Source organism: Pongo pygmaeus, chromosome 10 (assembly GCF_028885625.2).
Source record: "Pongo pygmaeus isolate AG05252 chromosome 10, NHGRI_mPonPyg2-v2.0_pri, whole genome shotgun sequence".
Lineage (NCBI taxonomy): Eukaryota > Metazoa > Chordata > Mammalia > Primates > Hominidae > Pongo > Pongo pygmaeus.
Genome location: NC_072383.2, coordinates 37956195 through 37982480, shown reverse-complemented (window position 1 = coordinate 37982480; position 26286 = coordinate 37956195). Strand labels below are relative to the sequence as shown.

Genomic DNA, 26286 nt, shown 5'->3' with positions numbered 1-26286 from the left:
CAATGCTCACCGGTGGTTATTCTACCTCTTGTCGTTGCACCTCTACCTAGGGAAGCTGTGGCCCCTGAGAGACAGAAAAACAGGGATGGTATATTAGGAAATACTCAAGGACCATGAAAAGAACATGATACAACTTCTGGAAAGAACAGCAGCAGAGGAGACATCGAACACTGAAATATGGGAGGAGCTCTGAAGGTTCCCTGGCAACCTGCAGACTCACCTGTATTGGAACTGCCAGGAGCTGCCCTAGTGGTGGCTGAAGCACAAAGAACAGTGGGATCACCATGGTGATCAACTTTTCCCTTTCCTCTAGGCCTGCCTCTAAAAACTATCTAGGCCTATCTGAATTATTTATAAATGGTGCTTTCCATGATCCTTCCTGATGTCATGCCCTGTATATTTTCTCCATATCCATTTTACTAGCAAAACAATCAGAAGGTCCAATTCCTTAAGTTGAGGCAATATTTCTGGTCTTCCATCAGGAGAGAGGTGGTGGTCCCCATGTTCACCATTTTACTCCCCGGAATATGGGAGACAAAAACAATTTTCCTGGGACTCTTACACATCAAGAATACACTAAACATTTCTCTTGCTTCTAAGGCATGAAAACCACTCCTTAGGAACGTTTCTAAGGTTCATTTAAGTTATCTCTTCTTCCCTACAACAAAACTGTTCATAGTTCCCGGTAACACCCTGGCAACGTTTCTATGTAATCTCACAGGAGAAACTTCTCAGAACAAATGCAATAGATATCCCACTTTAAAAGAGGCTATTGGTAAAGTTTTAGAAAATATAAAATCTAAAGGAAGTTCTACTGGGCCTAAGATTCATTATCCCTAAATAAATGCATAATATTCTGCAGAAAATTCCACTCCCAAAAAACTCATCCTAATGAGAGTCAAGATTCATGGTAACATGTGAATTATGGGGTGCTCGTCCTCACCTGCTCTGGATTCAGTTACAGTACTGCCCCTGCCTCCTGTGAAAATTGTGGCCTCTGAGAAAAGAAAGAATAGGATCAAGAGGTCTGGGAGACACTGGCAAAAAGCATTGAGTCACTATTTCATGACTGCAGCACTACAAAGTCATCATGCATTCAAGATGAGGATTTCCTTCCCATTCAACTACCTGTGTGGGAACCTCCAGATGTAAATATTTTCCCTGGGAATTCACCAGAGGTACCTAAAATGAGAAAGTAAAGCAGCTAATAGGACAAACAACACTGGAAACAGCAATGCTGCCTTGATCCACTGGAAAACCTTTCCTCAGAATCTGTTTCGGAGGGAAATGAACCATAATGGTTCCCTACAATGTATCCACTATTGTTTTGCTACTGACTACTTCTTCCATCACAGCCTATTTAGAAAGAAGGACATTTAATCTGACTTTACAGATTTCATGTCCAGTGACTTGGCTCTCTGGTGATCCAGGAGCAAGAAAAAGTCTTGAACATTCTAAGTGTTTTCCTTTGTGGAACAGGCAATACTGTGATTATCATATTTTTAAGAATAAATACATAGATGTTTATAGCTTCCTTTAGTGTTTCTCTGTAGCCTATGCCAACTGGCATGGGATCCTGTGAGCTGTTGCTGACACCAAGTGCAACTGTGTTGGTACCCATTGAAGCACCATTCTACGTAAGAATATGCCTGTCACTCATCTCATATTCTAGAAGAATTTTCACTGTGTCTGACAGTGAGAAGAAGAGAGAAAGTTCTCTGCCTCATGTGATTTACATTTGTGCGAGAGGGAACACAGGAAATAAACAGGAAGTGTAATAAATATGTTTGAGAGATGGAAGCCGGTGATAGTACTCTGCAGAATCATCATGAGCAAAGCAGGGACAATCAGGGTTCCAAGAAGACTGCTGCAGGTCAGTGGGCCTCAGCCAGGTGTCCAGACAACTAACATTGTCACACTGGCCATGGAGCAATGCCTGACATACATAACCCAGTGTCTCAAATTCTTTAGCAGGAATACTCAGGATGGTCAAAATACATGCTGTGGTTCCAGGCAAGAAGTAACCCCCTTTCTTTGGCCCTCATTCTCATTTATGTGTTCTCCTCAGCACAACAGGAAAATTAGGAGAACCCTGAAGTCTGGGATTCATGAACCTTACCTCCTGGAGCTTCTGTTCTGGTGGCCCTGATCCCTCCTGTGGAACTTGTGGCCTCTGAGAGAAAAGAAAGCAAGCATGAAGTCTTCAGTATGGGAAATACAAGGTTATATAACCCTAGGAGCCTATCACCTGAGCAGCCATGGTGTAGCATTCCCTGTGTGCCTGTGGACTTGCCTGTGTTGTCATTCCCAGGTTCCAGAGTCTTTCCAGAGAATTCCCCAGTGGTAACTATTAAGAAAGAGATAAGTAGTTACGGGTCAATACCTCATTACCATGAAGTGGGCAAACAGTATCAAACAGTATACAGACACAGTCTGTATACTTATTTATTATTTGAGTAAACTGTGATTTTTTTTTTTTTTTTTTTTGAGACAGAGTCTCACTCTTACCCAGGCTGGAGCATAGTGGCACAATCTTAGCTTACTGCAACCTCCATCTCCTGGGCTCAAGCCATCCTCCAGCCTTAGCCTCCTGAGTAGCTGGGACTACAAGCACATGTCACCATGCCCAGCTAATTTTTGTATTATTATTATTATTATTATTATTATTACTACTATATTTGTAGAGACAGGGTTTCACCATATCGCCCAGGCTGGTCTCAATCTCCTTGGCTTAAGTGATCCTCCCACCTTGGCCTCTCAAAGTTCTGGGATTACAGGCATGAGTCACCATGCCCAGCTGTAAACTGGACTTTTTATGCCTAATAGTAATCTGCATATTCTTCATACAATATACATGTGACAGAATATTTACCAAGTAATTTTTTACTTATTGGGCTTTCTTTCTTCTAGAGTTCAGGACTAGGGAGATAGAAACTAATTCTCTACAACATCTAAATTAGTGTCAGTGGAATGGCTGCATGATTGCCTTGGGGGTTATGAGGACAGCTGTTCAAAGCACAGGAAATGAGAACAAAATTTGAGAATCTGAAACCTCAGTCAATGAATAATGGTAAGATTATCTCTAATAATACTCAGTATTGGAAAAATGATTAGCATGGATACATTTCAGTCTGTAATCCTTTGGGGTTATTATCGGCAGGTGAATGCAATGCTCACCTGTGGCCAATCCACCTCTTGTAGTCCCACTTTCTCCAATGTATGTTGTGGTCTCTGAGAGAGAGAAAAACAGAGAGGACATACTTGGAAAATATTGAAGGGCCATGAAACAGGTATGATATTATTCATGGATAGAATTGCACCAAATGAGGCATTTAATTATGTAAAGATTCTTGAAGAGTTTCCTGAAAACCTGTAGACTCACTTGAATTGGAACTGCCAGGGGCAAGAATTGTGCCAGGAGTTATCCCAGTGGTGGATGAAACATCAAGAGGACTGTGGTCATTATGGTGCTTATGTTTTTTTACCAAAGATCTGGCTCTAGAAAGAATCTAAGCATATCATCATTATATCCAAATAACTCTTTTTCTGATTCTTCCCTGATGATAGGCCAGATGTATTTCTCATTAACAATTTTATTATCAAAATAGTAACAGCGATCAATTTCTCAACATGTGGCAATATTCTTGGAATTCCATTAGAGGAAGACAGGTGGTTTCCTCCCATATTCATTGGTTTTACTTTAAAAAAAATTAAGTTTAATAAGAATTTTAGACATTCATAAAATAATAATTATTTGTATTGCTTTTGGGGCATAGAAACCTTTACTAGGCATGATTTCAAGGTTCATTTACCTTGTCTCTACTTCCCAAGAACAAAAGTGTTTTCAGCTCATACTAAAACCCTGGCAATGTTTATAACATTATAGGAGAAATTTCTCAAAACAAATTCAAGAGGTATCACATTCAAAAGACACTATTGGTAATTTGTGTGTGTGTGTGTGTGTGTGTGTTTTTAAGAAAACATTAAATGTAAAAAAAAATTATTTGGGCTTAGATTCATTTTCCCTAAAAAAATGCACATGTAGGAAAGTTCACTTCTAAACAAGTCATAATCATAAAAGTCATAATTCGCATAACTCCCAAATCATGGCCTGCTCCTCACCTACTGTGGATTCAATTCCAATACTGCCCCTGCTTCCTGTTAGAGCTGTGGCCTCTGTGGGAAAAAGAGAATCAAGGGGTGTAAGGAATTGAAGATACAAGGAAAAAGCTATTTTATGATTGCAGCTCTAAAAAGTTATCATACATTCAACATGAGGATTTCCTTCTTATTGAACTACCTGTGTGGGAATCTCCAGATGTAATGGTTGTTCCTGGGAATTCACCAGAAGTACCTAAAATGAGAAGAGTAAAGGTGCTAATAGAGCAAAGAATGGTAAAAGAAGTGATATGATCCTGAACCACTAGAGGCCTTTCCTAAGAACGTATGTTTCGGAAGGAAATGAACCATGAATGACTACCCTTTTGTTTCTTTGCCCCTCGACTGAACATTGTTGCTTCTGGGGTTCCACTTTCCAAAGATCCCAGTGAATGCGAAAGGAGACCTTATCTCCCCCTCACCTTTTGAACTCCCAGAAGCTGGGCTCCCTGATTTGACAATGATGTGTTAAGAAGAAAAAAGCAGACTACCTTCTATTTTTATAAATATTTCTCATCAATTACTTGAGGTATTTTGGTATTCACATGTTTAAAAAAGAACTCTCTAGCTCTAATATTCCCATGTGATGACTGTATTCAATCTATTCTACCTGGCTTGGAATTCTGACTTCAGGTGAAACTATAATTGTACCTATTAGAGTAAATAGAATGTAGAACTTCAAAATAATTTCTTTCATCATTTCACCAATATTTATTAAGCATCTCTCCTGTGTAATATTGGGCAATGATTTTGCCCCATTGACCTGATACTATAATTATTTCTCTTGCTTTGGGGGCAAGGAAATATCTATGCAGGCATGTTTTTAAAGTTCATTTGTGTTATGTCTACTTCCTGGGATCAAAACTTTTTAACTTCTACTATTACACTGGAAATATTTATATGTAATATTATATGGAAATTTCTCAAAACAATTACATCCCATTTACACCTCATCTAGAAGAGTCAATCCATTTGAAAAGAGGATTTTAGGATATTTATAGGGAAATATTAAATTAAAAAATATATTTGACCTCAGTTACATTGTCTGTAAATCCATATTTAATATTCTGTAGGAAATCCTACTTCTAGGCAAGTCATCCTAATGAGAGACATGATTTATGGTAACTCCCAAATTATGGGCTGCTCTTCCTCACCTGTTCTGAATTCACTTTCAGCGCTGTCCCTGACACCTGCGAGAGTTGTGGCCTCTGAGGAAAGAAAGAGGAAAATCATGAGGTCTGGGGAATTTGAGATATGAGTAAAAAATATTGAGGCGCTATCTTATGATTGCAGCTCTACAAAGTTATCATGCATGCAAAATGGAGATTTCCTTCTCATTGAACTACCTGTGTGGGAACCTCCAGATGAAATGGTCATCCCAGAGAATTTACCGGAGGTACCTAAAATGAGAATATAAAGAGCTAACAGAGCAAGCAGTACTGGAATCAACACTGTGGTCCTGAACCATCAGAAGAATTTTCTTGACAACTTCTGTTTTAGAAAAAGTGTACACCATAATTTTTTGTGAACTTATTGTTTAATGTTCTCATACTGACTATTCCTTCCACTGTACCCTAGCAAAAAAAAAAAAAGAAGGAAGCTTAATTTCACTTTACTTATTTCAGTTTCAGTGATGTGGCTCCCTGCCATTCCAGAAGGAAAAAGGAGGAAATATTTTTATATTTCCAATGTTCTTATTTGTGTAATTGGTGGTAGTGTGATAATCGTATTTAAGAACACACTCATGTCGATATTTTTACATTTCCATGGTGTTTTAAGTAGCCTCCTTGACTGCCTTCAGACCCAATAAACTGCTGCTGACACCAAGTGAAACTGTGAAGTAAACAATGACACTCTACATAAGAATATGTCTGTCACTCATGTCATATTTTGTAAGCATTTCCTCTGTGCCTGACATAATCCTCTCAGTGAAAAAACAAAGTGTCTGCCTTGTGAGATTTGTGTTTGTGAGAGAGGAAATAGAAAATATGCAAGAAGTGTAATAAACATGTTAGAGAGATGTCAACAGGTGATAGTGCTTTGTGGAATCATGATGACCTGAGTGGGGAGAATCAGGGTTCTGGGGAGGCTCCTGCAGGTCAGTGGGCCTCAGCCAGGTGACCAGAAAACTAACTCTATCACACAGGTCATGGAGCAATGCCTAACTTCGATGGCCAAGTGGCAGAAATTCCTTAGCAGGACTACTCAGGATGGTCAGAATACATGTTGTGCTTCCAGGCAAGAAGTAACCCCCTTTCCTTGGCCCCCATTCTCACTTATGTGTTCACCTCAGCATAACAGAGAATTGAGGAGAACCCTGAGGTCTGGGACTGGCGAACCTTACCTCCTGGAGCTTCTGATCCGGTGGCCCTGATCCCTCCTGTGGAACTTGTGGCCTCTGAGAGAAAAGAAAGCAAGCATGAAGTCTGCAGTATGGGGAGTACAGGGTTACGTTACCCTAGGAGACTGCCATCTGAGCAGCCATGGTGTAGCATTCTCTGTGTGCTTTTTGACTTGCCTGTGCTGTCATTCCCAGATTCCAAAGTCTTTCCAGAGAATGCCCAATTGGTAGCTATTAAGAAAGGGATGGGGCAGTGGTGGGTCATTAACTCATTACCATGAAGTGGGAAAAGAGTATTAAGCAAATAAATGGACACAGGCTGTACACTTATTTATTATTTCAATAAACTGGCCTTTAAATGCCAAAAGCTAATCTCTACACTTCTCAAATAATATTCTTCCCATGGTACATTTGCCTAATTTTTTTTAACTTATTAGACTTCCTTTTCTCAATATTTCATGAATAGGAAGATAGAAGCTAACTCTAGATTTTCTATGTAACTGTCTTTCAAATGGCTGCATGTTTACCTTGGGGGGCAATAGAAGAGTCTGTTCAACCACAAAAAATAAGAATGAAATTTGAGATTCTATGCTTAGTCAGTGAAAAACGGTAGGAACTTTCCTAACAATGTTAATATGGGAGAAATGAGAGTATGGATACTTTTCGAGCCACAGGCTTTATTGGATATTATTGGCAAGTGAGTGCAATGACCCAGCAATGCTCACCTGTCACTATTCCACCTCTTGTTTTTGCACTTTCTTGTAGGGAAGTTGTGGACTCTGAGAGACAGCAAAACAGAAAAAACATATTTGGAAAATATTCAAAGGCCATGAAACAGATATGACATTACTCTCATAAACAATAACACCAAAAGAAATATCTAATTATGAGAGGAGTACTGAAGAGTTCCCTGTCAACCTGTAGAACCATTTAATTCTCAATGCAATCAGAGGGGCCACTTCCTCAGCTTGAAGCAGTACACATTCCATGAGAGGGAGACGCACAATTTTCCATACTCACCAATTTACTGCCAGGGATGAAACATAAAAAATTAAGTTTGCTGGCAATTTGAGACACCAAGAAAGCACTAATAATTGTATTGGTTTTAGAGCATGGAAACCTCTATACACATATTTCTAGGATTCATTTACATTATCTCTCCTTCCCTGGATCACAAATGTTTTTTGCTCCTACTAATATCCTGGCCATACTTATATATAACATTACAGGAGAAATTTCTCAGAACAATTACAAGAGCCATCTCACTTCTAAGAGGATATTGGTAAATTTTTGGGAAAATATTTAATTTAAAGGCAGAACTATTTGTTCTAAGATGCATTGTCCAGAAATAAATGCAAAATATTCTGTAGGAAAGCCCGCTTCCAAACAAGTCATGCTAATGAGAGTCATGATTCATGGTAAATCCCAAATCATGGGCTGCTCCACCTCACCTGCTCTGGATTCAGTTCCAATACTTCCCCTACCTCCTGTGAGAGTTGTGGCTTCTAAGAAAAGAGGAGAATAAAGAGGTCTGGGGAATCTGAGATACTGGGGAAAAGTATCACAGTGCTAGTTTATTATTGCAGCTCTGCAAAGTTATCATGCATTCCAGATGAGGAACTCACTCTCATTCAACTACCTGTGCGGAAGCCTCCAGATGAAATGGTTGTCCCAGAGAATTCTCCAGAAGTACCTAAAATGAGAAAAATAAAGGAGCCAATACGACAAATAATACTGAAATCATCAATGGGTTCCTGAACCACTAGAAGACCTTTCCTAAGAACTCTGGTTTCCGAAGGAAATTAACAATGAATAATTTTCCCCCAACTATTGACAGATGATTTGCTATGGATTATCCTTTCCCCTGCAGCCTATTCAAAAACAGTAATAGCTTAAATTCAATTAAAAAAGGAAAGATGCTTAAATTCACTTTACTAACTTCACTTTCAGTGATGTAGTTTCCTGGTGTTCCTGGAGGAGGAAAAATGTCTTGAACATTCTAAATGTTCTCATTTGTGTAACTGATAATATTGTGATAATCAGATGTATAATAATATACTTCTATGAGATATTTATACCTCCCACTGGTGATTTTAAGTAGTTCATCCTACCTGGCTTGGGACGCTGTGAACCGCTGCTGGCACCAGGTGAAACTGTGGTGGTAGCTATTGAAGTAAACAGAGTGACACTCAAAATAAGTACATACTTGTCACTCATCTTATATTCTGTAAGCAATCCTTTGTACCTGACATTCTCTTCTCAGTGAAAAGAACCAACAACAGTCTCTGTCTTGTGAGGTTTCCATTTGTGGGAGAGGGAACACAGAAAATAAACAAGTGTAATAAATATGTTCAATAGATGTCAGCAGGTGATAGTACTTTGTGGAATCATGAGGAGCAGAATGGAAGAATTGGGGGTTCTGCGGAGGCTGCTGCAGGTCAGTGGGCCTCCGCCAGGTGTCCAGAGTACTAAAATTGTCACACAGGAAATGGAGCAATGCCTGACTTAGACAACTGAGTGATAAGGTTTGACTCTCAGTCCCCACTCATATCTCATGTTGAATTATAATCCCCAGCGTTGGGGGAGGAAGCTGGTTGGAGCTGATTGGATCATAGAGGCTGGGTTTCCCCCTTGCTGTTCTTGTGATAGTGAGTTCTCATGAGAACTGCTTCTTTAAAAGTGTGTAGCACTTCCTCTTTCACTCTGTCTTTCTCTACCGTCACCAAGTAAAGATGTACTTGCTTCCCCTTCACCTTCCACCATGATTGTAAGTTTCCTGAGGTCTCCCCAGCCATGCCTCCATACAGTCTGCAGAACTGTCCATCATTAAACCTGTTTGCTTTATAAACTACCTAGTCTCAGGTAGTTCCTTAAAGCAATGTGAGAATGAACTAATACTCCCAGTTTCTGAAATTCTTTAGCAGAACAACTCAGAGATTAGAATACATGTTGTGCTTCCAGATAAAAAGTAACTGTCTTTCCTTGGCCCTCATTCTCATTTATGTGTTTACCTCAGTATCCCACAACAGGGCAAAGATAAGAACTCTGAAGCCTGGGAACTGATGAAGCTTACCTTCTGGAGCTTCCGATCCAGTGGTCCTGACCCCTCTTGTGGAACCTGTGGCTTCTGAGAGAAAAGAAAGCGAGAATAAAGACTGCAGCATGAAGACATACAGGGTTATGTAGCCCTAGGAGCCTGTCACCTGAGCAGCCAAGGTGGAGCATTCCTTGTGTGCTTTTGGACTAGCCTGTGTTGTCATTCCCAAGTTCCAGAGTCTTTCTAGAGAATGCCCCAGTGGTCTTAAGAAAGTAGGTAATGGGCAACAGGCAAATAAATTGATAAAATCTATACACTTATTCAATATGTCAGTAAACTGGGTTTTAAATGCTAAAAGGACATCTGTATATTTCTCATATAATCTCCTTCCCACAGTATATCTACCAAGGACATTTTCACTTATCAATTCTTTTTTTTTCTAGTGTTCTGGAACAGGGAGATGGGGGCTATCTCTAGATCATCTATATAACTGTCAATCAAATGACTGCACGACTGCCTTGGGTGTGGAAGGAGAATCTGCTTACAGCACAGGAAATAAGAATGAAATTTGAGTTTCCGATATTTCATCAATGAACAATGGTAATATGTTCTCAATCAGTACTCAGTATGGGAGAATCCAGTCACATGGATTCATTTCGCACCACAGTCTTTATTGGATATTATTGGTAAATGAGTGCAATGACCCAGCAATGCTCACCTGTGGCTATTCCTCCTCTTGTTGATGCACTTCCTCCTATGGAAGTTGTGGCCTCTGAGAGACAAAAACAGAAAAGACATATTTGAAAAATATTCAATCACTATGAAATGAATAAGATATTACTCTTAAAAAGACAAGTACCAGAGAAGATATCAAATTATGGGAGGAGCTCTGAAGAGTTCCCTGCCAACCTGCAGACTCACCTGTACTGGAACTGCCAGCGGCAAGGGTTGTGCCAGGAGCCACCCCAGTCGTAGCTGAAACACCAAGAGGACTGGGATCACTATGGTGATTAATCTTTCTTTCCTATGGACCTGCCTCTAGAAAGAATCTAAACCTAACTTCTATCTAACTAGCACTTTCCCTAGCTCTTCCCTGATGATGAGCCCTATGTATTTTCTCATTAACCATTTGATTACCAAAGCAACCAAAGTGACAATGTTCTCAACCTGTGATAATCTTCCCGGTATTCTCAGTCAGGAGGACAATGTGGGTTTCTCCCATGTTCACCTGTTCTCCTCCCTGTGTCTTGGCTGTCAGATGCAAGAGTGGTGCCTGCTGTGGGGTGGTTGCTGAGAATGCCATGAGTGTGCTGAGAACTCCAGACATTGTGAAAATATTTAGCTCTTCATTTGTGAAAAGGAAGCATTGACACAGAGCAGGTGTGTTTCCTGGGTTCTTGTAGCTCCTCTGTGTTTCTCAGCAAGTTTTATCACTCCCTTCTCTTTTAAAAGCTTCTAATGTTTGTAATTTCACAGCAGAAGTTACTTAGAACAATCAGTATAATCATCCTATCTTCCGGGATTAGAAGTATGATTCTGCACTCTGTAATTAGTAGCTTTTCTGGAAAAATGTCTAAACTGATAAAGAATTTGTTGGCCAAAAATGTAGTATTAGTAAAGTAAATACAAACTGCTCTCCAGAATCCTCCTCTCTCTAGTCTCGCTATGAGTGTCAAAATCTGAAAACAACAAAGACATGAGTAGCTCCTTCTCCCCTATTGTGAACGAAGCTTCAGTGGTGCCAACGTGTTCTGCAGAAATTGTAGCCTCTGAGACATGACATGGAATTGTAAATTTTGGGGAGTTGCAATAGTGGGAAGACAGATTTTGTGTTATTCATCAGAACAAATCTACAAAAAAACATCATTTCATCTGTGTGTCCATAGAGATGGTTTTCTTTCAACTTTACCTGTGTTGGAAATTCCTGTTTCAACAGATGTCTCAGAGCCTACTCCAGTGATACCTAAAACAAGAAAAAGCAAATTTAGCAAATTCATCATGGAAGCAACTAAAAGGGCCTTTCTCAGGACTTAATGTTATAAATGGTGCAAATGCTAAATTAGGAGTGTCCTTCTCTCATTTCATTTCCTTGGCTCATTTATTCGCAGGCGACCTGCCAGTGAACACCCCTACATTCTAGCCTGCTGACAGAGGGATGGAGGCTCATTCCATGCCTGCCTGTTTCAATTCCTGTTATGTCTCCCTGGTGTACCAGGGATGACTACAGAGGGAGAAAAATGAAATATAAAGTTCTTTAGAAATGTCTCTGTGATACTTTTGTGGTTGATTTCATGTCATCCTTAAAGCATTCCCATGCACACACATACACATGCACAAAACTCACATAGGAGTAAGAGCCAGCTTACATTTTCTTTATGGAATTTTACCTGTGTTGGAAACTTCTGAACTGGTACTGACTTCAGGAGAAATGATAGTGGTGCCTGTGAAAAAAAATGTGTGAACTTTAAAGCAATGACGGTCTCATTCCTGACTTCAGAGAACTAGTTCTGAAAGCCAGGACTCAGGCACACTTGTTGGAGGGTCATGAAAATGGCAGTTCCAGAGAGATTCACAATTTGACTTGGCCTTGTATAAAATGTGTCCTCAAACTTCGTATTCTTCTGTTTTAAGCTGCAATCCCAAACAATGAATCAACAGAAACCAAAGTCTTGGAATGAGAACACTCACCTCCTGCTCCAGGAGTCCCTGTAGCAGTTGTAGCCTCTGAGAAAGAAAAGAAAGGAAAAAAGTAAGAACATGCTGACGGTTGGGTGTGGTGACTCACACCTATAATTCCAGCACTTTGGGAGGCCGAGGCTGGCAGATCACTTGAGTCCAGGAGTTTGAGACCAGACTGGACAACATAATGAAACCCCATCTCTACAAAAAATAGCCTGTAGTCCCAGCTACCTGGGAGGCTGAGGTGGCAGGATCACCTGAGTCTAGGAGGTCAAGGCTGCAGTGAGCCAAGATCATGCCCCTGTACTCCAGCCTGGGCAACAGAGTGAGACCCTATCTCAAAAAAAAAAAAAAAGAAAGGAAGAAAAGAAAAGCATGCTGGGTCAACTGTATTACCTAAGGGGCTCCCTCCAGGATGTCCTGGTATGTGATGACTTACCTGAGACATAACTTCCAGGTTTGAGGGTTTTCCCAGAAATTCCACCAGAAATTCCTGAAATAAAGAAATGGTGGTCAACATGCCGTGACTAGGGAATTGCTTTTTCAAAAATCTGTATTTCTTACAATATATTAGGATGCTTTTTCTTTGAGGTTTCGAATGGCAAGAATTAATCTGTGTTTCCAATGTAGCATCTCTTTCTTATAGCAAATTTCCTAACAACATTCTAGGCGCTTTAGTGTCTTTGAGATTCAGTGCTTGGAAATGGAAGTTTTCTCAGTACACATATATCCAGTGGCCAGTGACTTGACTTCTTAGTGCACTGAATGAGCTCCTTGAGGTAGAAGGAAGTCTTAGGCTCCTCAAGCCTGTCATTTGTTATCTAGTAACTGTTTTGCAATTTTTTAAAGGTTTAGTTTATGGAATAAAGCAGTGTGGCTGCATTTCAGGCAACACCGCTTAATGAAAGATGATCAAAAAGTGCAGTAATGGCTTAGCAGGCTGAGCTGGAGCTATTCCACCTACAGAGATTCTACTTCCTCCTAGGAACTTGTGGCCTCTGAGGATGAGGAAAAGAAGAAAGACACAACTGGGAAGACATTAAGGATTTTGGATTATTATCATGATAATTTTGCCTAGAAATAAAACCTGAGGAGATAGCTCCTTGAAAGAAGTTCCAATGGGAAAAATTCTGCTCAGCTTGTTCTCACCTATGTTGAAACTTCTAGGGGCAAGAGTTGTGCCAGTGGTTACCCCAGTGGTACCTGAAACACAGAACGTCCAGAGGTCACCATACTGACTCATTCTGCCATGAGAAGATCTGAATCTAGACGCTATCTATGTGTTCTCTGCTATAACAAGTAGTCTTTTCTGGGTACTTAACAAATCTATAATTCTACGAGTTTCTCTGCTTGAACTATTCCATTTGTAAATCATAGGGAGTGGCAATGTTCTCTACTTGAGACGTCCTTTCCTGGCCTTCCCTGACAAAGATGAAAGATGATCTTCTCTTGTGTTCACCTAGTTTGATCTCAGTATGCCTTAGCTCTCTGCTACAAAAGACAGTTTATATATACTGAGTACCTGAGACAATGAGAAACTGCTGAGCATTACTCCTTCTTAGTGGGGTCAAGGAAGGCTTTCTGGAAAAGACAGCATCTAGATCTTTACCATTGCTTAGGATTTGTCTATGTGAAGTCCAGGAAGGGAACATCAGGCAGAAGACATAGTAAGAGCCAAGGTTTAGGGAAACATAGCAATATGTGTTATATGAACATAGAATGAGTGAAAAATAACTGGAAATTTAGCTCAAATTCAGTAAGAAAACAACTTCCTAGTGATCAGTTTATAAAATTTTATAAAGGAACTTCTAACAGTGCCAACAACTAATTCAAGTGAGGTTAAAAGTTGTTATGTGAAGGGGGCTGATGAGAAGTTTGGAAAGTAGATGGGGTTTCCAAGGACTCAAATACTACACTAAAGCATTTAGAATTTACTTGAAGGGCAATGGGTAGCTGCTAACATGGACTGATGACAGAAATGACATGAGCAGAGATAACAGTCAATAGAGGACCACTGACCACTGCTTCAGATAGAACACATCTGAGAACAGAGAAAACTGGAAGAGAGGAAACTTGCCTACAATAGTCTAGACTAAAGGAAATGTAGAGGAGTAGAAAGAGCTCAGGCGTTGGAATCAAAAGAGTTGTGTGGTTTTAAACAGGTTAAAAATCTCTGAACCTCAGTTTCCTTACCGGCAAATTAGGGAAAATAATGCCTACATTATTCAAATAGATAGTGAGTGAAAGCTAAACATATTTCAGCTGTATTGAGTGTTTGTTATACACAAAGCTCCTCAAGTAAGACATTAATGATGCATAAGGCTTGGTCCCCTTTCAACAAAGGTAGAATCTAATGGATCAGGGGGACAAGTATGGAAATCAATCACCTCATCAGAGAAGGGCCATAAAGAGGTTTTAAATCAGTGAAAAATAAGACAAAAATGCCTGTTTTCAGGGAGCTTATATTCCAATGTAAGTGCTAATAGGATCAGAAAGAGAAATCATTTTTTTTTAAAGTGAGATGTTCTAAAGAATCAGCTTCTTGGCCAGGCGTGGTGGCTTATGCCTGTAATCCCAGCACTTTGGGAGGCTGAGGTGGACAGATGACCTGAGGTCAGGAGTTCGAGACCAGCCTGGCCAACATAGCGAAACCCCATCTCTACTAAAAAATGCAAAAAATTAGCCAGGCATGGTGGCACACACCTGTAATCCCAGCTACTTAGGAGGCTGAGGCAAGAGAATCACTTGAACCCAGGAGGTGGAGGTTGCAGTCAGCCAAGATCATGCCACTGCACTCCAGCCTGGGTGACAGAGCAAGACCCTGTATTGAAAAAACAAAAACAAAAACAAACAAAAAAAAGAATCAGCTACTTTTGCTTATTTTTTAAAACTGTTTTTAAGTTTAAAAAAGAGATATCAGGATACATTAAAAGCTAAATAATTTTCTTGTAAATAGTAGGTGACAAATAACTCTATTATGCTGAGAAATACGGTGCTACCTCTTTTTAATAGGGGAATGTTTTGGTAGTGATTTTGGTCTGTCTGAGTTTGTATATTTGTATACAATCACTGTAGAATTTAAGTATTATATAAAGGATTCAATACACCTTTATTATGATTTAAGAAGGCATGAGAATCGAAAAATCAACAGCCCTATTCTACAAAAATCAAATTTGAAGTTCATGTTTTATTAATCAGATAAAGTAAGACTTCTGGTACCATGTGTTCTAGTCCATTAATGTAACATTATTTTTTCAAATGCACATTCATAATCTCATATTTTCTCACCTGCTACTTCAGGCTTTTTTGATGGCACTGAAATTTAAAAACAAATATATTTATAAATGTAAATATTTGATTTATTTCCATTTACAAAGATTAATTTGTATATTAGGTTATAATTTGAGATGCATGTCACACATAGTCCTTTAAATGTTTTTCAGTGCTCAAATGGAAAAGATAGAAATTCTCTTTCAAGCACATTGTGCAGAAATAAATTTTCATGTCATTGAATTTCAGCTTACCTACAATTAGTTGTGGTGGAATTCTAACAGAGCTTACTAAAGGATAAATTAAATCCATATTTAAATTAAAGAATTTATTTGAATTTCATTTAAAAAATTTGTTTCAGTGTGTCAAATGCCATGATAATTACATTTTGTTTAAGAAACAGATGTTATTCCCATAGAGGCTTATCTTAGATATTCAAGTCAGAGTAAATGTTCCTTGTGAGACATATTGTAAAGTGCTCTTTTAAAGAATCATGTATGATTTCTATGATTACAGATTATCAAACTGAAAACAAAACACTGCCTTTTTTCTAAGAGAAATATTTATACACAGGTAATTATTATTTGGTTACATTTAATTAAAGCTGTCTTGAAATTATAAAGTGCCAAAAATGATAAAATACATACTATGCCCCAATAGTCACACACTGTGTCCCAATAGCTACCTGTTCATGGCCATGTTGTTAACTTATAACTATGTTATTCAATATATAATATGAATCATGCCAATTTGTTTACATTTGCATAACCATAGACTGAATAAAGAGTTAATACAAATTTAGTTTGAATTAAATTACCGAATTAATTATTTTCTAGCAATCAGTTGGTAAAATTAATTTACACAGGAGACTTTATAACAGTAGTTAGAATAATGCGACATAAATCTTCACCAGAAAAAAAAAGGTAAGCATTCTATTCCTTAAACTATTAATGAGCAATGTAGTCATTAGAGTCTGGGTTCTGTTAGAGACCTATACATTGAGAAATGTATTTCTCAAATACTATCATACTAAGTATATTGCTAATTGAGAACCTTAAACAATAATATGCTGTAGACTTGAAATAATAATTTTGTTCATTTACTCAGTGTTAGGAAAAAGAAATTGCCCTATAAGTATTTGTGAATCATTGTAAAAAGAAAGAAAGTTATAAAATTTGGACTTATAAAACAATAATATTATAGTTTTGTCAAATAAAATTCTCCAAATCCTATTTCCACAGTTTATTACAATAATAGTGCCACAGTTTATTACAATAAAAAACTTATTTTTCTTACCTGCTGCTCCAATTCTTTTAGTTAGAAATGGGAAACATTTAATCTTTGTGATTTTAAAAGTGAGCTTTATTGGTGTTTTTTGTTTGTTTGTTTGTTTGTTTGTTTGTTTTGAGATGGAGTCTCACTCCGTCGCCCAGGCTGGAGTGCAGTGACCTGATCTCGGCTCACTGCCATCTCCGCCTCCCGGGTTCAAGCGATTCTCCTGCCTCAGCCTCCTGAGTAGCTGGGACTACAGGTGCACGCCATCATGCCCTGCTGATTTTTATATTTTTAGTAGAGATGGGGTTTCACCATGTTGGCCAGGATGGTCTTAATCTGTTGACCACAGGATCCACCTGTCTCGGCCTCCCAAAGTGCTGGGATTACAGGCATGAGCCACCGCGCCTGGCCTATTGATGGGTTATTAAAGAACATTGTATATTTTGCTTTAGCAAAGGAAGGTGTCACACTGAAGAGCAGTGTTTTGGAATCAATAAACAATCGAGAAAAATATTGATTTCACCAGTTGGCTTGCTGTAGGAACATATCAACTTAGGTAATATCTTTGTCTAAGTTCCTAATGAGCAAAATGAGATAATAATGTTCATTCAAGTAATTTATGAGATAATCTATTTAAAGACATTGTAATTAACTGGCATTATTATTATTAATGATTTTACTGTTTTAAATTAAGCAATGAGCATGAAAACAAATTAAAAACACATCTGACATCCCCCTGCTTACTTACCAGTAGTGGTACTTCCTGGTGCAATTGTTGACCCAGGGATGGCTCCCGTGGCAACTGAGATTAAAAAGTGTAAAGTCAGGAGCAGTGTTCTTATTTTATTGGAGCAGTATCCAGATATTTATCAATATAACTACTATGAGCCCAGTTGTGGTTCCAGTACCTGACGTGGAAGCTATGCTTTCACCTTCAGCTCCTGGGGAAGTTGCAGCAGGCACTCCAGTTGTAGCTGAATTTGAAACAAATGAAAAAGAATCTTAATAGCATAATTTGAAATTTTCATTTGGACTTCTCCCTGACATCTCAAATTCAACTTTCAAACATGAACCTGTGATCTTCCCACCACAAACTGCTGCTCCTTCACATTCCGTATTTTAATAATTGATAGAACCATCATCCTAGTAACTAAATATTAACTTGAAAAGTACCCTTAACGAAATCTCCATCAAACCACCGCCAAATTCCCTTGATGGTTCTCCAAAAATAGGTTTTGAATTTTTCCCTTTTTTCCATCCACCACCATAATTTATCCTAAACCATTGCCTCTTACCTTGATTGAGCAATAGCTTCCCAGAAAATCTCTCTGCTTCCATTTTCACTTTATACAATTCTTCACATTTGCAGTCTTACTGATCTTTTAAAAATGGGAAGCTGATCATGTCACTCTTCTGTCTCTCACCTTCTGGTAACTTCCCTTCGCTCTTAGCAACAAGTCTAAAATCCTTAACTTGTTCGGCAAGGCTCTGTTCTGTGTGAACAGGGTCCTTCTGACTTCTCTGGGCTTATTTTGTACACCCTCTGGCTTCCTAACAGAGCACTGGGAACCCTGGCCTCTTTCTACCTTAAACTTTCTAAGATCCTTTGACTTCCTTCCCCATGGAGCTCCCTTAGCATTTCCCTCCCTGTCTTATCCTCTTTATCTGACAACTGCCTCTTCATTCTTTGGGACACCAGGTGGAAGGTCACTGTCCTGGCACCCTCACCTTATTCTTAGCACTTAACATTAATTGTAATACTATTGAGATACTTTTCTCTTACTGGCTAAATCCCCCACTAGACAGGATGTCCTGAGAGTAGTGGCCCTGTCAGACTCATTCACTTTTGTGCCCACACACTTATCACAGTGCCTGACACTCAGATGGCAATAAAAATAATTAAACAAAATTTAATTAAATAGTAAAACATGAGACACTGCTGTTATAATAGAAAATGTCCAGATACTTCCGGTATACTAGACTTTTCATTAATCTGATTTTCTTTGAGAGGTTGCATTTGGCATATCTGAGACTCCATCGAGATATTCCCTCCAGGGAATATATTTCCTTTCTGCTCTAGTTTATACCCACTGCCATAGGAGGGAGGATGGTGTAGAAGGTAAGAAATAGGCTCTGAGGACAGACCTCTCTGGTGTAAATTATCACTTGCAGCAGCTAACTAAACTCCTTGACTTCCTCATTTGAAAATGTGAATAAAAATAGAACTTATCTCAGCAGTTGCTGTGAAAATTAGTGACATGTTTACATAACTTATAACAGTTCCTGGCTGACCAAAAAGTGCTCAATTATTTTCTTGCTTTAAGCTTCTTCATTTAAGGTTTATTTCCTGATAGAATCAGCACTGTAAAGACAGACAATTTATTTTCCTTCCATCCTAGTCCTAAAACACCTAACAAAATATAAGGTCCTAAATACTATTAGGTTGGTGCAAAAGTAATTACAGTTTTTGCCATTACTTTTGCACGAACCTAATAGATGATTTGGATCTGACTTTCTGATTTCCTTATTTACAATATACTCATTACCATAATTACATTGATCAGAAAACCTTATGTTCAGTTTGGGAGGCCAAGGCAGGCAGATCATTTGAGGTCGGGAGTTCGAGACCAGTTTGGCCAACATGGTGAAACTCTGTCTCTACTAAAAATAAAATAAAAATAAAAATAAAAAATATCCAGGCATGGTGGTGCGTGCCTGTGATCCAACTACTTTGGGAGGCTGAGGCATGAGAATTGCTTGAACCTGGGAGGCGGAGGTTGCAGTGAGCTGAGATCTTGTCACTGCACTCCAGCCTGGGTGAGAGTGAGACACTGTCTTTAACAAAAAGAAAAAGACATGGCACATGTATACATATGTAACTAACCTGCACATTGTGCACATGTACCCTAAAACTTAAAGTATAATTTAAAAAAAAAGAAACAATAAAAATCAACTAATGAATTAAAAAAAAAAAAAGAAAACCTTATGTTGAGCTACAGTTGGGACCAAATTCTTCCAACCCCACTTGCCTGATTTTCCAGGTGTGGTTAATCTGGTCCTGCTTCCACCTGCTCCAGGGGTGGTTCCATGTGGTTCTTCAGTTTTGCCTGGTTAAAGCACTAATTGATTATCAGCTTTACATGGTCCATCTTACTAAATATAATGAACTTACTGCCCCTTATGTAAAATTCAAATTTAGACATTGATAAATCTAGGTCATCTCTCAATCATTTCTCCACTATTTAGGTCCTTGGTTAAATCATAATTGATTCATCTTACGATCATAATTGGACGTCTCAGCCACGCTTATGTTGGACCACACCAGAGTACCCAGGTGAGCTGTGCCTGCTGGGTTCCCAACTGTAGTGGCCCCAGAGTCTGGTGCTCCAGCTGTGCATCCCTTGCCAACACCTACAGTAGCCCCCATGAAAACATAAACTCAAAAAGTCTAAGGAATCTATAATATTCTGGAAAACCCCCAACATTGTTCACCAATTTGAGTTCTTAATAACATGTTTAATTGTGATAAATTTACAGATTCAAGTCTGGAAGACCAAAAATTACGTTGTTCACATTAAATGACCTATCTTTAGCTAACTAGACTTGCCGTCAGGGGCCGTAACCTTACTTCCTGGCTCTCCTGTAGTTCTTCCTGTTACAGTGGTTGTGCAAACTGATGGTCCTGTTGTCCCTGTCACTCGAGCTGATAGTCCATTTGTACCTGTTATTCCAGCTGATGGTCTAGTTGTCCTTGACTCTTCAACTGATGTTTTGGTTGTTCCTGTTTTTCCAACTGATGGTATACTTGTCCCAGATTTTGCAGATAATCCAGTTGTCCCTGTTACCCCGGCTGATGATCTAGTTTTCCCTGTCACCCCACCTGATAGTCCAGTTGTCCCTGTCACTTCAGCTGATGGTCCAGTGGTCCCTGTCACCCCAGCTGATAGTCCAGTTGTCCCTGTCACTTCAGCTGATGGTCCAGTGGTCCCTCTCACCCCAGCTGATAATCCAGTTGTCTCTGTCACTTCAGCAAATGGTCCAGTGATCCCTGTCACTCCAGCCGATAGTCCAGTTTTCTCTGTTGCTTCAGCTGACGGTCCTATTTTCCCTGTCATTCCAGCTGACAGTCTACTTTTCCCTGTCACTCCAGCTGATAGTGCAGTCATTCCTGTCACTCCAGCTGATGGTCCAGTTGTCCCTGTTACCCCAGCTAATGGGACAGTTGTCCCTGTCACTCCAGCTGATAGTCCAGTTGTCCATGTTGCTTCAACTGACAGTCCAGTTGTCCCTGTCACTCCGGCTGATGATCCAGTTGTCCCTGTCACCCCAGCTGATAGTTCATTTGTCCCTGTCGTTTCAGCTGATAGTCCATTTGTACCTGTTATTCCAGCTGATTGTCCAGTTGTCGTTGATTCTTTAACTGATGTTCTAGTTTTTCCTGTTTTTCCAGTTAATGGTATACTTGTCCCTAATCTTGCAGATGAAACAGTTGTCCCTCTCACTCCAGCTGATAGTCCAGTTATCCCTGTCACTCCACCTGATGATCTAGTTGTCCCTGTCACTCCAACAGATTCTCCAGTTGCCCCTGTCACTTCAGCTGACTGTCCAGTTGTCCCTGTCATCCCAGCTGATAGTCCAGCTGACCCAGTCACAGCAGCTGACGGTCCAGTTGTCCCTGTCATCCCAGCTGATACTCTTGTTGTCCCTGCCACTCCAGCTGATGATCCAATAGTCCCTGACACCCCAGCTGATAGTCCAATTGTCTCTGTCACCACAGCAGATAGTCCAGTTGTCCCTGTCACCCCAGCTGATAGTCCAGTTTTCCCTGTTGCTTCAGCTGATAGTCCAGTTGTCCCTCTCACTCCAGCTGATACTGTAGTTGTCCCTGTCACTCCAGCTGATGGTCCAGTTATCCCTGTCACCTCAGCTGAGAGTCCAGTTATCCCTGTCACCCCAGCTGATAGGCCAGTTCTCCCTGTAACTCCAGTTGATGATCCAGTTGTCCCTGTCACTCCAACAGATTGTCCAGTCGTCACTGTCACCCCAGCTGATAGTACAGTTGACCCTGTCACACCAGCTGATGGTCCAATTGTCCCTGTCACTCCAGCTGATAGACCAGTTATCTCTGTCACCCCAGCTGATCCAATTGTCCCTGTCACCCCAACTGATAGTCCAATTGTCTCTGTCACCACAGCAGATAGTCCAGTTGTCCCTGTCACCCCAACTGATGATATAGTTTTCCCTGTTGCTTCAGCTGATAGTCCAGTTGTCCCTGTTACTCCAGCTGATACTGTAGTTGTCCCTGTCACTCCAGCTGATGGTCTAGTTATCCCTGTCACCAGAGCTGAGTGTCCAGCTATCCCTGTCACCCCAGCTGAGTGTCCAGCTATCCCTGTCACCACAGCTGATAGTCCAGTTGTCCCTGTCACGTCAGCTGATAGTCCAGTTATCCCAGTCACCACAGCTGATAGCTGAGTTGTCCCTGTCACTCCAGCTGGTGATCCAATTGTCCCTGTCACCCCAGCTGATACTCCAGGTAGCCCTGTCACTTCAGCTGATGGGCCAGTTGTCCCTGTCACCCCAGCTGATAGTCTACTTGTCCCTGTCACTCCAGCTAATGGTCCAGTTGTCCATGTCACCCCAGCTGATGATCCAGTTGTCCCTGTCACTTCAGCTGATGGTCCAGTTGTCTCCATCACTCCAGCTGATAGCCCAGTTTTCCCTGTCACTTCTGCTGATGGTCCAGTTTTCTCTGTCACGTCAGCTGATAGTTCAGTTGTCCCTGTCACTTCTGCTGATAGTCCAGTTGCCCCTGTCCCTTCAGCTGATCGTCCAATTGTCCCTGTGACTCCAGCTGATAGTCTAGTTGTCTCTGTCACCACAGCTGATGATCCAATTGTCCCTGTCGCCTCAGCTGATAGTCCAGTACTCTCTGTCACCGTAGCTGATAGTCCAGTTGTCCTTGTCACCCCGGCTGATAGTCCAGTTGTCCCTGTCACTCCAGCTAATGGTCCAGTTTTCCCTGTCACTTCAGCTGATAGTCCATTTGTACCTGTTATTCCAGCTGATGATTCAATTGTCCCTGTCACCCCAGCTGATGGTCCAGTACTTTCTGTCACCCTAGCTGATAGTCCGGTTGTCCCTGTCACCCCAGCTGATAGTCCAGTTGTCCTTGTCACTCCAGCTAATGGTCCACTTGTCCCTGTCACTTCAGATGATAGTCCATTTGTACCTGTTATTCCAGCTGATGATCCAATTGTCCCTGTCACCCCAGCTGATAGTCCAGTACTCTCTGTCACCCTAACTGATAGTCCAGTTGTCCCTGTCACCCCAGCTGATAGTCCAGTTGTCCCTGTCACTCCAGCTAATGGTCCAGTTGTCCCTGTCACTTCAGTTGATAGTCCATTTGTACCTGTTATTCCAGCTGATGGTCCAGTTGTCCCTGTCACCCCAGCTGATAGTCCAGTTGTCCCTGTCACTCCAGCTAGTGGTCCAGTTGTCCCTGTCACTTCAGCTGATAGTCCATTTGTACCTGTTATTCCAGCTGATGGTCTAGTTGTCCTTGATTCTTCAACTGATGTTCTAGTTGTTCCTGTTTCTCCAACTAATGGTATACTTGCCCCTGATCTTGCAGATGATCCAGTTGTCTCTGTCACTGCAGCTGACAGCCCAGTTATCCCAGTCCCTCCAGCTGGTAGTCCAGTTGTGCCTGTCACTTCAGTTGACAGTCCAGTTGTTCCTGTCACTCCAGCTGACAGTCCAGTTATCTTTGTCACCCCAGTTGATAATCCAGTTGTCTCTGTCACCCCAGCTGATGGTCCAGTTGTCCTTGTCACCACAGCTGATAGTCCAGTTATCCCTGTCACTTCAGCTGATAGTCCAGTTGTCCCTGTCACCCCAGCTGATGGTCCAGTTGTCCCTGTCACTTCAGCTGATAGTCCATTTGTACCTGTCACCCCAGCTGATGATCCAATTGTCCCTGTCACCCCAGCTGATAGTCCAATTGTCTCTGTCACCTCAGCTGATAGTCCAGTTATCCCTGTCACCACAGCTGACACTCCAGGTAGCCCTGACACTTCAGCTGATGGGCCAGTTGTCGCTGTCACTTCAGCTGATTGTCCACTTGTCCCTGTCACTCCGGCTGATGGTCCAGTTATCCCTGTCACTTCAGCTGATCGTCCAGTTGCCCCTGTCTCTTCAGCTGATGGTCCAGTTGTCCCTGTCACTCCTGCTGATAGTCCATTTATCCCTGTCACCACAGCTGATGATCCAATAGTCCCTGTCACCCCAGCTGATAGTCCAGTTGTCCCTGTCATGCCAGCTAATAGTCCAGTTGTCCCTGTCACTCCAGCTGATGGTCCAGTTGTCCCTGTCACTTCAGCTGATAGTCCATTTGTACCTGTTATTCCAGCTGATGGTCTAGTTGTCCTTGATTCTTCAACTGATGTTCTAGTTGTTCCTGTTTCTCCAACTGATGGGATACTTGTCCCTGATCTTGCAGATGATCCAGTTTTCTCTGTCACTATAGCTGATAGCCCAGCTATCCCAGTCACTCCAGCTGATAGTCCAGTTGTCCCTGTCACCCCAGCTGATGGTCCAGTTGTCCCTGTCACTTCAGTTGACAGTCCAGTTTTCCCTGTCACCCCAGTTGATGATCCAGTTGTCCCTGTCACCCCAGCTGATGGTTCGGTTGTCCCTGTCACTTCAGCTGATAGTCCAGTTGTCCCTCTCACTTCAGCTGATGATCCAATTGTCCCTGTCGCTTCAGCTGATAGTCCAATTGTCCCTGTCACCCCAGCTGAGAGTCCAGCTATTCCTGTCACCCCAGCTGATAGTCCAGTTGTCCCTGTCACCTCAAGTGATAGTCCAGTTATCCCTGTCACCACAGCTGATGGGCCAGTTGTCCCTGTCACTTCGGCTGATAGTCTAGTTGTCCCTGTCACCCCAGTTGATGGTCCAGTTATCCCTGTCACTTCTGCTGATGTTCCAATTGCCCCTGTCTCTTCAGCTGATGGTCCAGTTGTCCCTGTCACTCCAGCTGATAGTCCATTTATCCCTGTCACCACAGCTGATGATCCAATAGTCCCTGTCACCCCAGCTGATAGTCCAGTTGTCCCTGTCACGCCAGCTGATAGTCCAGTTGTCCCTGTCACTCCAGCTAATGGTCCAGTTGTCCCTGTCACTTCAGCTGATAGTCCATTTGTACCTGTTATTCCAGCTGATGGTCTAGTTGTCCTTGATTCTTCAACTGATGTTCTAGTTGTTCCTGTTTCTCCAACTGATGGAATACTTGTCCCTGATCTTGCAGATGATCCAGTTGTCTCTGTCACTACAGCTGATAGCCCAGTTATCCCAGTCACTCCAGCTGATAATCCAATAGTCCCTGTCACCCCAGCTGATGGTCCAGTTGTTCCTGTCACTTCAGTTGACAGTCTCCTTGTCCCTGTCACTCCAGCTGATAATCCAGTTATCCCTGTCATCCCAGTTGATGATCCAGTTGTCCCTGTCACCCCAGCTGATGGTCTGGTTGTCCCTGTCGCTTCAGCTGATAGTCCAATTGTCTCTGTCACCCCAGCAGATAGTCCAGTTGTCCCTGTCACCCCAGTCGATAGTCCTGTTATCCCTGTTGCTTCAGCTGATAGTCCAGTTGTCCCTGTTACTCCAGCTGATACTGTAGTTGTCCCTGTCACTCCAGCTGATGGTCCAGTTATCCCTGTCACCCCAGCTGAGAGTCCAGCTATTCCTGTCACCCCAGCTGATAGTCCAGTTGTCCCTGTCACCTCAGCTGATAGTCCAGTCATCCCTGTCACCACAGCTGATAGTCCATTTGTCCCTGTCACTCCAGCTGATAGTCCAGTTATCCCTGTCACTCCACCTGATGATCTAGTTGTCCCTGTCACTCCAATAGATTGTCCAGTTGTCCCTGTCACTTCAGCTGACTGTCCAGTTGTCTCTGTCACCCCAGCTAATAGTCCAGTTATCCCTGTTACCCCAGCTGATGATCCAATTGTCCCTGTCACCCCAGCTGATACTCTTGTTGTCCCTGCCACTCCAGCTGATGATCCAATAGTCCCTGTCACCCCAGCTGATAGTCCAATTGTCTCTTTCACCCCAGCAGATAGTCCAGTTGTCCCTGTCACCCCAGCCAATAGTCCAGTTATCCCTGTTGCTTCAGCTGATAGTCCAGTTGTCCCTGTTACTCCAGCTGATACTGTAGTGGTCCCTGTCACTCCAGCTGATGGTTCAGTTATCCCTGTCACCCCAGCTGTGAGTCCAGCTGTCCCTGTCACCCCAGCTGATAGTCCAGTTGTCCCTGTCACCCCAGCTGATGATCCAATTGTCCCTGTCACCCCAGCTGATAGTCCAATTGTCTCTGTCACCCCAGCAGATAGTCCAGTTGTCCCTGTCACCCCAGCTGATAGTCCAGTTTTCCCTGTTGCTTCAGCTGATAGTCCAGCTGTCCCTGTTACTCCAGCTGATACTGTAGTTGTCCCTGTCACTCCAGCTGAGAGTCCAGCTATCCCTG

General features: G+C 41.5%; 1 protein-coding gene across 1 annotated transcript in view; it reads right to left on the bottom strand.

The window, feature by feature from the left end:
• MUC19 (mucin 19, oligomeric) overlaps nucleotides 1–26286 on the bottom strand; it is a 188895-nt gene that overhangs the window by 66125 nt on the left and 96484 nt on the right. Inside the window, 26 exon segments of the mRNA XM_054445211.1 lie at nucleotides 11–64; nucleotides 221–256; nucleotides 944–997; nucleotides 1129–1182; nucleotides 2120–2173; nucleotides 2294–2347; nucleotides 3178–3231; nucleotides 4123–4176; nucleotides 4301–4354; nucleotides 5313–5366; nucleotides 5505–5558; nucleotides 6503–6556; nucleotides 7225–7278; nucleotides 7951–8004; nucleotides 8139–8192; nucleotides 9573–9626; nucleotides 10255–10308; nucleotides 10458–10511; nucleotides 11446–11499; nucleotides 11924–11977; nucleotides 12225–12260; nucleotides 12655–12708; nucleotides 13365–13418; nucleotides 17509–17562; nucleotides 17669–17734; nucleotides 20482–26277. Coding sequence (XP_054301186.1) covers nucleotides 11–64; nucleotides 221–256; nucleotides 944–997; nucleotides 1129–1182; nucleotides 2120–2173; nucleotides 2294–2347; nucleotides 3178–3231; nucleotides 4123–4176; nucleotides 4301–4354; nucleotides 5313–5366; nucleotides 5505–5558; nucleotides 6503–6556; nucleotides 7225–7278; nucleotides 7951–8004; nucleotides 8139–8192; nucleotides 9573–9626; nucleotides 10255–10308; nucleotides 10458–10511; nucleotides 11446–11499; nucleotides 11924–11977; nucleotides 12225–12260; nucleotides 12655–12708; nucleotides 13365–13418; nucleotides 17509–17562; nucleotides 17669–17734; nucleotides 20482–26277 — 7122 coding nt within the window.